Here is a 13780-nt window from a genome sequence, read left to right on the forward strand (position 1 = left end):
CCACACAGGGGTTGGAGGCACCAGCATCCCATGTAGTCAAAATTCTGAGTATAACTTTGACCCCTCTAAACTACTAATCACCTACTGTTGACCAGAAGCCTCACCAATACCATAGCCACTTACCCTGTATTTTATATGTTGTATGTGTTACATACTGTATTCTTACAATAAAGGAAGCTAAAGATAAAAAAATATTAAGAAAATAATAAAACACATTTATAGTCCTGCACTGCATTTATTGAAAAAAATCCATGTGTAAATAGGCCACCCAATTCAAACCCATGTTGTTCAAAGGTCAACCATATGTATAGGTAACAACTGTTACATGTATACATATATATGTATACACACACACACACACACACACACGCACTTGTACCCTATGACTACCCCCCAATTTCTCAGTGTCTACCTACCATGACCTCAACATCTGTGTCCCCCTAAGATTTCATACGTTGAAATCCTAACCCCCAAAGATGATAGTATCAGGAGGTAAGGCCTTTGGGAGGTCATGAAGCCCTGAGGAATGGGATTAGTGCTCTTATAAAACAGACCACACCAAGCTCCCTCCTCCCTTCAACCATGTGAGGACACAGAGAGAAGGCATCTATGAACCCAGGAAGGGGGCCCTCACCAGAAAGCAACCATGCTGGCACCTTGACCTTGGGACTTCCAGGCCTCCACAACTGTGAGAAAGAAGTTCCTGTTGTTTATAAGCCACCCAGTCGAAAGATGAATGGATAAAGAAAATGTGGTCTATGTATACAATGGGACATTCCTCAGCCATTAGAAATGACAAATACCCACCATTTGCTTCGACATGGATGGAACTGGAGGGTATTATGCTGAGTGAAGTAAGTCAGTCGGAGAAGAACAAACATTATATGGTCTCATTCATTTGGGGAATATAAAAAAATAGTGAAAGGGAATAAAGGGGAAAGGAGAAAAAATGAGTGGGAAATATCAGAAAGGGAGACAGAATATGAGAGACTCCTAACTCTGGGAAACGAACTAGGGGTGGTGGAAGGGGAGGTGGGCGGGGGGGGGTCACCCAGTCAGGTCACCACTGACTGGGTGACGGGCACTGAGGTGGACACTTGACAGGATGAGCACTGGGTGTTATTCTATATGTTGGCAAATTGAACACCAATAAAAAATAAATTTAAATCAAAAAAAAAAAAAAAAAAAGCCACCCAGTCAGTGGTATTTTGTTATAGCAACCCCAATGGCTAAACTACTACCCTAACGAAACAGCCATACAAGACTGGCACTCGGCCAGAACTTGCCAGCTTAGACATACTGCTGCTTAAACAGTGAAATACTCTCATGCCGGTTGCCTCTTGCTCAGGACCACCCACGAGGCAGCAAGTAGAGGAGGCCTGACCTGGTGGGGGCCTCCCATGCTGGTCACATGGGCACTGGGTGTTGTGTGCACTACCCCTGCACTCACCCACACCCACGCCCACAAGGAGGTAAGAAGAAGCCATGAGATAAGCTGAAAACTTCCAACAGCCCGGATCTCCAACCACATGGTCAACACTACCAGACCACACCCACGGCAACCACCACTCGAGGATAAAATTAAGTTCTCAAACCACAGAGCAGAGCCATATGGAAAACTACATGCTGCTGAGGTCAAATAAACACTAGGATGATAGCACAGTGTGATCATGTTCACATTAAAGACATCTTGGAACCACGCTGTATCTGTCCCAGGAACGTAACTGTGCAGAAGGCCTCAGAAGGTGCACAAGTAGCAGGGTCACCTGGAGCAGCACTCACAGGGGACGTCAGCTTTCATGACCATGTTCCAATTTTTTCTTCCTAACAAGAGGATAGCTGTGTGTTGCTTATGAAATTAAAAAGTTAAAAAATAAATCTTAACACAAATCTTGGGGCTGAAGTCCTGAGTAAGCTGGATTCTGCTGGCTAGGAGGATTAAATGAAGTCAATGCTCCCACAGCCTGGTGTGCTGTGAGGACTAATCCAGCCACCTGGAAGTAGCTCAAGCTGTGGAAGCGTAGTGAGAGACCAGCACCACACTGGCCCTGGCCAAGGCACTAAGCTTACTGGTTCATGGTCTCCTCCGTTTCCCCCATGCAAGGAGATGCCAGGTGCTGTTTACCTGCCTGTCACCACTGCTTCTTGATAGCCAGGCCCCAGGAAAAGCCCTGTAGGACTCTGCAGTTGGGGCTGGTTATTTGGCAGGAATGTGCCTCCAAGACCAACAAAATACAGAGTCCAGGGAGGGCTCTAGGTGTGCTTCCTGGTGGCGAGCTGTGCCACACCTGCTCTGAGAGAGCAAGTGGATCTGGTTACGTATGGCCTGGCTGGCAGAGGGGATGCCTGGCTGGGACAGGACATGCACCCCCACTCTAATGCAGCTGCTGGGCACCTCCTTCTGAAGCACTCAGAGCACATGCCTTATCATTGGGGTCCTTGTGAAAGTCTTCCTTAGTAGCCAATTCTCGTGAGTGCAGCTGGAAAACCAAACCTCCCTTAACCCCTACCCTGACCTAACTCCTGGGCCCATTCAGGTGGCCTGCAGATGGCATCTGGAGGATCTGAATTTCTGTGGCCCTCTACTTGCCCTCCGTCCCCAAGCTTTGCCTGGCCCAGAGTGCAGGGGCACATCACAGCCCCTATGGTATGGAGGGAAGGTCTTTTCCATCCACATGGCTCCCTTCAGGACATGCAGGCTTCACCCTCCACAGCTTAAATGTGCCAAGAGATGCATCTCAGACTCACCATCTAGAAAGGGGCCCCAAACTCTGCTGACCCCACCTGGAAAATTCAAAAGTACTTGGTCATCCGGATACCAGGTGACCCTAACCAGAAGGCAGACCCTGAGGACAGGGGAGCTAGGCACCTGAAAACATGTCTCCCAGGCAAAGATACAGGCCATCCTGGGCAGGAGGCAGCACTGCTGGGTAGCATCTGCCCTGGAGATGCCAGCATCTGGGTGTCGAGCCCTCAGTGCACCACCTAGGCCTCCTGCTCATGGGCCTGCCACTCAGCTTCAAGGTGAGCAGCCAACCCTCACTGACCCTCACTGCCCCACACTGGGGTGCTGAGGACACAGATGGCTGGGACTTGGAGAGCCCACCACCCAGTGAAACAGTCAGCATGAGAACAGATATCCCAGAAGAACATATAGATGTGTCTGAGAGCAGAGAGCCTGAGGTCCAGAGCAGCCAGGGAACTCCACCGGAGAAGGTTCACAGAGAAGGGCCCTGAAGAAGGATGGAGTCCTCAGAAGTGGGGAGGGGCAGCAAGGCACTGCAGGCAAGGGAACAGAATGAACCAGCGCACTAAGACCTGTTATAGCGCTGCACACGAACGTCACTGAGGAGTGACATGTACATGTGGACCTGAGCTCCCTTCCTCATGGCTTCATTTGGCAGCAAGACTCATCCCTGGTAGCACCTGCCCCACATGCTTCCTTTGTGAAAAACCACCAAACAGATCCAAGTATTCACCCAAGGAGCACAGAGGGCTTCCCTACCCTTGTTTTCCCTACTGACAACATGTGTAGGGGCAGAAATGAAATGAATCAGGAAAAAAGAGAGAGAAAAGGCATGGGTACCTTCCACCCTGCCCGTATCATCTGAACTAACCCCACATCACCTTTCCAAAATGCTTTTGTATGACTTGGTAACATCTATCAAAATCATAAGTGGAGACAATTTTTGGTCTCACAACCCTCTGCCTTAGAAATACCTACAGCCAGAACAGCACACAAACACAGAATGGTGTTTACCAGTCCTTGGGACCAGTCGGCACCCAGCATAGGGAAACACCTTTGTGAACCATGCTCAATTCCCACGCTGCAATCCTAGGCAGCCACTAATGAAGACTGGGGCCACTTTACCAGATTTTCATAATAAAGATGAAGCACAGAATTCAGGCACAGAAACATCCAGAATGTTGTGCCCCAGACTATTATCAGCTGGGGCCTCCAGGAAGCTTCTTACGGGCAGGGACGTCTGCTTCCTATTCAGTCTGGCACTGTTTGAATTCACCACAGACACAGCCACACAGCTGTCACGATCAAAGCCATCTACAAGCCTGCACTGACTCTGCCACATGGCACGCACCCTCTCCTGCAGCATGGCAGGCCACTCACCTGACCCCAGGGTCCTCAGGGAAGAGCGGTCATACTTCTTCACCCAGGAGTCGCCGTATTTCAACAACAGCCGGACAGCCGTCGGGGCCCCATAGAACTGATTGATCTTTAACCTCTGCACCATCTCCCAGTATCGACCTACAGAAGGGCCCAAGTTCAGTCAGTCTGAGCCCACCGGACATTATCTAACTTATTTAGATATCAGTCAACAGTTACTGGGCACTGGATACATGCAAACACCTGTGTTCACAGAAATGGAACCCCAATACCCATCAATGGGATGGGAACGGAGCCCTCTGAGAGGGAGTTCCCTGTGGCAACCATTTCCTAGCACACCCCACATTTGGAAGGCTGGCACATTTGGAAACAGCCTTCACCTGGCTCTAGGCACTTGTATTCACATGGTGTATCCCAGAAGATATAGCAAGGATCAGTTCAAAGGGATATCACTGTGAATTTTTAAAATAACCCGTGTAGCACTAACAGAACTTGTGCTCAGTCACACTTAAATGATCTCTAAGGGGGTGATTTATAATAATGCTTCCCCTGGAACAGTGGCAGCTGCCACTGAGTGAGCCCTGGGGCACAGGGCAATTGTCCAGCATACACACAAACTCCTGGTTTCCCACAAACCCCCACAACTTGCTACCGTGGCTCTTACACACAGAATGAACTGAGCTTTGAGGGGTGGAAGTGACGTACATGAGATCATACATTCTTCCTAGAGTGCATCTAGCCCATCAGGAGGCTGGAGAGGCATAGGGAAGGTGTCAAAGAAGTTGCACACACATCACTGTTCAAGCTGTGGAATGCCTGGCAAGAGCCTCCTGGCAGGGCCACCACCATTTGACTGCATTACAGCAAACACTTAGGGTTTTGTGCTGTCTTGGAGGAAGATGCCAAGGTGAGATGTGGGTCCTCAAAGTGATCTCAACTCATGGAGGTTGCTCCAGGCCACAGGCAACACTCTCTGACAGATGGCCCTGAAGGCACAGGCAGCAGAGCTGGACAAAGTCCCCTCTGTCTGGGATAACAGGAGGTTGGCAGCTGGCCTGGGTGTTTAAAAAGGGCTGGATCTGATCAGGTGGCCAGAGACATGAGAGGAACAGTTCTAAAGGGATAGCCCAAGGCACCCAGTTTGCTAGAAGGACAGGAATGCTAGAGTGGGTTGTCCTGAGATGCCTTCCAGTGACAAATCAGACTGCCATCTATTGCTCATCTGATCTCAGTGCAGACATTGCCCCTGGTCCCAGGCCATGTGGTAGGGCAAGGCTCAGCAGCTATGCCACAGGACCACTAGGACCATAGCCAGACCAGAGCAAGGGCCTCTACTCCACCCTCCTGTGAACATCTCCTCCTTCCTCAAGCTCCCTCCTGGAGACCCTCTATGGGTCCCCAGTCCTCACCAGCATCGGGGTAAACCGGGGTGCTCTCAAAAAGGACGCTGGTTGCTCCATTGCACAGAGGTCCGTACACCACATAGCTGTGTCCTGTGATCCAGCCAATGTCAGCCACACAGCCAAAGACGTCACCTGGCCGGTAGTCAAACACAAGCTGCAGAAACAGGAGAGGCCATCAGGAGCATGTCACTCCACGTCCCCACATGTCTGTAAATGCAAAACACAGCTGCTCCTAAGGCCACCAAGAGCAGAAAGAATAAGTGCACTCCCAGGGTTCCATGTAGCCACAGCAGTGACAAGACAGAGTTACTGCTACACACAGCACTCTCTCACAGACCACAGTGAAAGAAGCCAGACCCCAGGTGTATACCGCATGAGCCCCCGCCAAGCAAAGTGGATCTGTAAGCTGGAGGTCGTGCTTGTACCAGCCCTGCTCAGGGACTGCCTGCCAGGGCCCTGCCAGTGCCTCCAGGAGCTGGAGATACACCACATCCTGATGCAGGTGGTGGCCTCATGTGTACCACTGGTAAAACCTCATCGCGTTGTATGTCTAAAGTAAGGGCAGCTTTCTGCATTAAGTTATACCACAATCTTTTCAGATCCCTTAAAAATTGCAAAAGAAGAAAGCCAAAAAGACCAAGAAAAGCTTCAAGCAGCATCAGCTTCTGAGAGCCTGAGCAGAGAGCCACATATATATATCTCCTGCATTCTTATCACAAAGTCCAACCTGAGCCCCACCCGCCTCTGGATCCAAATGCCCTATGCAGGAAACACAGAGGATAGAGGGACAAACCGCCTGGGTGCCACAAAAAAGTCTAAGGAAATGGAAGGGATGGAGGAGGAGGACCAACAGGTTAAAAAAGGCTTAAAAGACTTCTCAAAAAACCATCAGAGGGGAGGAGTAAGCTACAGTATCAGGGGATGTATGTTGGGCAACAAAGCTAGAAGTGCAGAAACCTGGGACAGTGACGCTATCAAAGTCAGGATATGGGGAGGGGGTGTGGTCAGACAGGCAGGGAAGGGCTTCTATGACTGAAGTGGGGCTTGCCTTCTAATAATTCATTAAGCCACACATTTGATTTGGATGGTTTTCTGGTTTCTATTCTGTATTGTTCTATTTTGCAATAAAAAAATCTTTAAATCTCTGGATGAGTGGCCCAGTTTCTTGCTACGAAGATGAACCCTGAGATTCTCCGGAGTCCCCATACAGCACAGTGATCTTGAGACAGCCAGGGCCCGGTGCAGGTGTGTCCCACGGAGGAGGGAGGATTCTTTCAGGGAGGACTGTGCTTTCACTGACTGGAGAATTGGGACACCGATACCCAAAGCTCCACAGCATTCTGGGACTGAAAGGATTTTCAGTACAACTTGAACCCAAATTGCCAACTCTTTCATGGGGCTAGAGACTTCTCTCCCCGCAGTTCTAGAAAGGGGAGCAAGTGCCTGGGGCCAGCCAGGCTCCAAAGGGCCCAGCAGGCAGCCAGGGCCCTGACCCTCTGAGACACATCTCCAAACTCTGCTCACATCCGTCATCCTTTCAGAGCCCACTGTCCTTCTCCCTGAAGAACCCACAATCCTAATGTCCTCTACATGTGTGCATACTTTTATCTTACAGAAGGCTGAAAGTTTCTACTCCTAATGCTTCAAAAAAAAAAAAAAAATCTCTTATTGCAATGAGAAATTCAAAAGACACCTATACCCTGACTTCTTTTGCTCATGTAGACTGGGTCCTGGTAACCCTTTGACAATACAAAAACTAATCTCTAACCCTATTATAGCTTAGCTTCCCTAAGCTCACTTAACTTAACTGTAAACTGTTAACTTCACTGTAAACCAGTGGGAAAATTTTGGTCTACTCTGTTGAAGTTCTTGGTATTTGGTCTCAGTAGTTAAATTTCCCAAGGTATTTTCACTTGATGTGTCAATCTTTGCAACACTGCCACCAAGAGCTGAGGAAGGATGGGGTTTTCCAGAGAACACTGAGGTCAAGAAAGGTTCTGTGGCATGCTCAAGGTCATCCAGTGAGAAGATAACTGCTATAATACGGATTTGGGTTCAGGTAATACCTTGTCTGTTCAGCTTGAATCTATACCATATGTCTTTCTGGCTCACTTTCAACATTTTTCGTCCTGGGTATGAGTGGCTGCCAGTGGAATGGGTGCATCGCCACTCAGACTATGTCATGTGTAGTGTGCATGCCTACTACGTGCCTCCCAGCACCTGCTGCTTGCCACACTCATTCATGAGCTCACCCCCTATGTGACCATGCCTGGCCAATCAGCACCACCTCCACCCCCAGCCACAGTGACTGGGTCAGAATGGGGCCCTGGACTGCAACCAGGCCAGTGATTTTGCTGGGATTGTGAGGTTCTCTCTAGCCCCTGGGGAGGGATGTGGTCAGCACAGAGGAAGGAGGCCAAGGCAGGAAAGACAGCACCACCCAGGACCAATGTCTGAGCCCTTCCTGGATAACCCTGGGATGGCTGGTTACCTGGCCAGTCAGTTCCCTTTGCTGCTGGCACCAGCTAGAGCAGAGTTTCGCTTTTTGTGACAGGTCCATAAACTCTATCTTAAAACCAAATCTTACCTGGGAAGTGAAACTATTCCCCAAGTGACCAGGGATGCCAATTAAACCACAACCGCCCACAATTCCCCCACATTCAAATAAGTGCTGATTTTTAAATGCATTTATTAGAATAAAAATATGCCATACCATCTGCTTTATAGGCCCTAGAGGGTAGTCCACTATTTTCCGTATACTGAACTTAAGTTTCCTTAGAAAAATAAATATTTTTCTAATTTTACTTTTAAAATGTGGCCCTAATGAACAAACCCCACATTACCTGTGGGGGTGTACCAAACTGTTTTACTTTCTTTTTTTTTAATACCAAGAGAGGAAAAAAAGATCTTTTAAGTAGCAGTAAGCATTTTAACATGTAAAAGCAACCTATCCATCTCTACACAATTGAGTTGTAAATTATAATCGTAACATTTTTCACGGAGGAAGGGGGCCAGGAAGGCCTAAGCTCCTGGGCCCTGGAGTGTCACAATGCAGCTGTACCAGGTTGTGCATCCAACCTGGGGAAGGGCTCAAGTCCTTCAGAGGAGATACCAGTGCCGAGGGGCTAAAGGCCAGCAGTGAGCTACAGACCAGAAACCTAGATGAGCACAGAAACTCAGTCCCCACACCAACTTACTCACTGTGTCAGTGCCACAACTCACAGCATTAGGAGATGCATTAGCCCCTCACACAGACGGGCACCAGGTCATAATAGGAGTTCTAGCCTCATCCAGCCTCTGGCTCCCTACTCAGAGCCCTGCACAGAGGCACAGCACCTGTCACCCCAACACACCAAGGAGCATACCTTGTGTGTTAGGGCAGCATACAGCAGGTAGCCCGCCTGGGTGTGGACGAGTCCCTTGGGCGTCCCAGTGCTCCCTGAAGTGTACAGCAAGAAAAGCATGTCCTCACTGCCCATGCTCTCTGGGGCACACACAGGATCCTCCTTGGCCATCTCCTGTAAGGGGGAAGACATAAACGGCCCCATCCAAGGCAGTTACCCTCTGCCCCCATTTACCCTTTCTGAGAACCCCTCTTACCTGGCCGCTACAGGACCTGGCAGACTGGGTTTAGTTCACCTTCTCTACCCTACCCTAGTTCAACTCCAGATGCAGAGAGAGCACAAAATAAAAGGAAGGATCTGATCATTTCTGTTATATTAAGTGTCTCAGTATGTTTGTGGTATTTGAGTTCCACCTTCCCAACCACGATGTAAGTCCATCAGTTACCACTAGGGAACCCTGAGCGCCTCTAGGGGACCCAGGTTGAGGACCACAGTCTGACAAAACTCAGACCCAGTTAACCCAATAATTACCTCTCCTCCTCCAACTGTACAAAGTGAGGCAAACCCACCTGCTCGAGAGGGATGTCCAGATGCCCCATGTGGACCTTGTTGTCCGTCCTGTGAGCCACCAGGACATGCTGGACGGTCGGGCAGTGCTTCACGGCTTCATCCACGATCTTCTTCAGCTCCACCACGCGCCCTCCCCGGAGTCCTTGGTTGAAGGTGATGACCACCTTGCACTTGGCTAATGGAGACAAAAAGGTATGCTGACATCTGCCCTGGGCACTTTCCCAGAGGAGAGGCCATCACACCGTCCTTGGCCACAGCCACCGTGGTGGCAGAGCATCACCAAGATGCTGAGACCAAGCCCCAACATGTCCCATGTGCCCCAGCCCTGTGCAGGGTCAAGAAGCTTCAGTGTCCAGAAAACAGAGGCCACACCCCCAGGGGGTACCAGGAGTGACAAGCCCCCACCCTCGCCTTTAGCAGAAGGCCCTGCAGGTCCACACCTGCTCTGCAATGACCAGGCAAGGCTTCGCCAGGCCCAGGACAAGGCTGGGGAGGCCCAAGCTCCCACAGCTAACTGACGGTGAGGACCTGAGCAGGGAACTGAGTACAGAGGCAAACTGGGCTTCAGAACCATAGGCAAAGGAAGGACCCTCCACGGGATGCCTGGGTGGCTCAGCACTTCAGTGTCTGCCTTCAGTTCAGGTGGTGATCCCAGGGTCCTGGGATCGAGTCCTGCGTCGGACTCCCCGCAGGAAGCCTGCTTCTCCCTCGGTCTGTCTCTGCCCTGTGTGTGTCTCTGCCTCTGTGTGTGTGTGTGTGTGTGTGTGTGTGTGTGTGATGAATAAATTAAATCTTAAAAAAAATAAAAATAAAAAGGAATGACCCTCCATATTGTGCCCCAACCTGGGATGACCCAGAGGAATCAAGGCTGCAGTGGACTGTTCTATAACTGGCCCATAAGGAGGAGCCCGGAACAAACACCCAGGTACAGTAGTGACTGGCAGGGCTCCACACACAGCCTCAGAGCTTTTATCACTCTTCACCAAGGACTTCTTCCAAAGTCACAGGCAGAAGTGCCAATGGAATGCCCAGCCCCAGCAGCCCTCCACAATGAGTCAAGGGTTGGAATGTAAATAACCCCACTCCCCCCACCCCAGGAGCCTATCCTGACACATGTGTCTCCATCACCCCCAGGGTTCCCTGGAGAACTGAGCTCCAGGAACCATCTGTGGAAGCTGGTCTGGTGGATTCCCCTTGCCCAGCCCCACTCCCCACCACCCTCTAGCAGTTCCCAGGACTACCTCCCAAATGAACTGGCTACCCCTGACCTTTCATTTCAGGGTCTGCTTCTGTGGGAGCCCTGACTGAGGCACCCATCTCCTTCAGCTTTTCAGTTGGAAAAGTACCCTCTAGCAACATATTCTTTCTTCATCCCAAGGGACCTAGAGAGGACATGCCCTCAAAGGCCACCTAAGAATTCTCTCAGCCCTTGGCTGGGTCATCTAAGGGTCAGAGGCGTACTCTAGAGTGCTTGGAGCACCCAGGGCAGTGTCATCGAGCTCTGTATGCCAGGGGACCTCAGCTGTACACTCTGCTCCTCAGCCTTGGCCATCGGTCACCCTGGGGAAACGAAATCAGCTGGGCAGCCTGTCCGAGACCATCGTGGCCTATATCCCAGGTGCTGACACTGGACCAGGTAAACTCCCTATGGGGCAGGAAGGGAGATGATTCATCAGGTAGAAAGAGCCCAGCCTCAAGGGGATGACAGACAAAGAAAGCTCAGGACCCTCCAGGAGAAAGCAGTGGCCCCAGCCCATCCTGCGTGTTAGAACTGCATTCTGTGGACTATAGCCCTCTGCAGCTTCCCATGGCACATGCCTAGCTTTTGGCACTCATTTGTCTGAGGCTTTCCACCCAAGCAGTTGTCCAGGGCAGGAACCTCTGTGTATATACCTAGTTCCTAGGAGGTGCTTGGAAGCATGTCTCACTCTGTGGTTCTCCCTGAAGCTGGGTGATGGGTACAGGGTGTGTGCACAGCATCAGGCCAGATCAGCATGACACTTTATCTGGGAAGCTCTGATTTTACCAACCTGGTTTTTGAGCTGGTATTAGCATCTGCCTTCATTTATTGCTCCCATAGCCAATTACCACAAACTTAGGATCTCGAAAACCCCATATTTTAGTGCACAGTTCTCTAGTCCAGGTGAGTTTGGTAGGGTTCTTTTCTTGGAGTTTCATGTTTAAAATCAAGATGTGAGAGAGCAGAGCTCTTATCTGGAGGCTCTGGAGAAGAGTCTGCTTCCGAGCTATTCAGGGTTGGCAGAACTCAGCTCCATATTACTTTAGGACTAAAGTCCCCATTTCCTCATTTCCCTTGCTGTTAGCCAAGGGTCATTCTCAGCCTTTAGAGCCACCTACATCCCCTAGCTTGTGACCCCCTTTATCATCAAAGCCAGTAAAGGCAGATCAAGTCCTTCTCATGCTCTGATCTCTCATTCTGCCACATGTCCTCTGCATCCAGCCAAAGTTCTTTGATTTCCAGGGCTTACATAATTAGATATCCAGGGCTCACCTGGATAATCTCCCCCATTTTAGGGCTCATCCCATTCACCAAGCCCTTTTGCTGTGTAAGGTAACACAGTCCCAGATTTGGGGGGATTAGGGTTTGGACATCCGTGGGGGCCATTCTTTGCACCCATCCCCCAAGCCCCTCAGAATCATTCTCTGGCCCTCCACCCTCCCCCACCATATTGCCCTCTCTCTTCACTTCTCACACACCCTAAAGCAAGAGAGAAGATAAAAGTGAGGGGAGTGGTCAGAGACTGAAAGCCAGGCCAGGGGACAGAAACTCTAGAATAGAACATATTGACTGAGGTGGCTGCCTAGCTCATGATGAGACCGTGGTGGCCATGCTCACATTCCCCTCTCCCCCTCCCAGTGACGGATCAAAGAGTTGCAAATTCTTTCATCTAGTCTCATACTACTTCTTAAGGAGAAGTAGGGTCTTGATCTCCTCCCCTTGAATTTAGAATGATCAGACTGGTTGGACCAATGGAGTATGGCAAAAATGACACTGTGTATTCTGGACCTGGACTTTAGGACAACTGGCAGTTTCTACTTCCATCCTTTTGGAACCATAAGCCACTCATGTAATGAGTCTGACTGCCTGAGGCTGTTCGAGCTAGTCATGTGAAAAGACTAGATGAAAAGAGGTGCTTGGCAGTCGCCAACCATGCAAGCCAACCCAGCTTATGTCCCAGATATCATGGAGCAGAGAAAAAACATTCCCACTAAGCCCATCCGATTCCTACCCCCACAGAATCATGAAATATAACAATAAAATTTATTGTTTTAAATACTAAGTTTTAGAGTAGTTTGTTACACGGTATTAAAAAACCAAAACACTCCCCTTGTTGACCCAAGAGAATGTAAACACCTGTCCCAACAGAGCCTAGTCCCCAGAAACTGACATCTGAATAGCTGGATGTAGAGGGCTGTCAGGGTGCGTAAGAACCTCTTAATTGCAAAGTTCTAGAGAAAAGTTATAGAAGTTTCCCCTGCTGAGGGCCTCAGCACTGACCTGGCCCCTGTCCTTCTGTGGCCTTGTTGTTCAGGGTTCCTGAAGTTCTGGGATCTGCTCTAGCACCCAGCTACTAAATATCCAGGGCCCACTGCTTTTGCTTGTTTTAAAGAATCTTAACAGAAAAACTTGGCAGCCGTGACCAATGTCATCAAGAGAAGAAAGCATCAGCCTAGCATAATGTTAAAAGCATGAACTCTGATGGCAGAATGGGCTCAAATGCTGATTCTGTCAGTAACTAGCAATGTGACCTTAGGCAAGTCACTTAACTGGTTGCTCTGTGCCTTGGTTTCCTCATCTTCAAAAACAGTAGCCTCCCAAAGAAGAAAAGCCCAGGAGTAGATGGTATCACTGGTGAATTCTACCAAACATTTAAAGACAAATTAACATCAATCCTCAAACTCTGTCCAAACACTGCAGAGGAGGAAACACTTTCTAACCAATTCTGCATGGCCAGTATTACCTTGATACCAAAGCCAGACAAACGTATCACAGGAAAAAAAAAAAAAAAAAGAACTACAAACCAATACCCCTTATGAACACTGATGTAAAAATCCTCAACAAAATGCTAACAAACTATATCCAGCAGCATAGTAGCAGGATTACACATCATGACCAAGTGGGATTTATTCCTGGAATGCAAGAGTGGTCTGGCACATGAAAATCAAGGACAGATATACAGAGCATAGGAATGGAATAGAGAACTCAGAAATAAGCCCTCACATATATGGCAAATTAGTCTTGACAAAGTGCCAAGGGTAACAGGCTCTTCAACAAATGGTGCTGGTACCACTGGATACCCACAGGCAGAAGAATGATG

General features: G+C 49.4%; 1 protein-coding gene across 1 annotated transcript in view; it reads right to left on the reverse strand.

The window, feature by feature from the left end:
* The window catches only part of ACSS1 (acyl-CoA synthetase short chain family member 1), a 58458-nt gene that overhangs the window by 15517 nt on the left and 29161 nt on the right, over positions 1-13780 (reverse strand). Inside the window, exons 4-7 of the mRNA XM_038570219.1 lie at positions 9440-9615; positions 8892-9044; positions 5533-5680; positions 4127-4264 (exon numbers count right to left, since the gene is read on the reverse strand). Coding sequence (XP_038426147.1) covers positions 4127-4264; positions 5533-5680; positions 8892-9044; positions 9440-9615 — 615 coding nt within the window. The remainder of the gene's footprint in view (positions 1-4126; positions 4265-5532; positions 5681-8891; positions 9045-9439; positions 9616-13780) is intronic.

Source organism: Canis lupus, chromosome 23 (genome assembly GCF_011100685.1).
Source record: "Canis lupus familiaris isolate Mischka breed German Shepherd chromosome 23, alternate assembly UU_Cfam_GSD_1.0, whole genome shotgun sequence".
NCBI classification, from domain to species: Eukaryota; Metazoa; Chordata; class Mammalia; order Carnivora; family Canidae; genus Canis; species Canis lupus.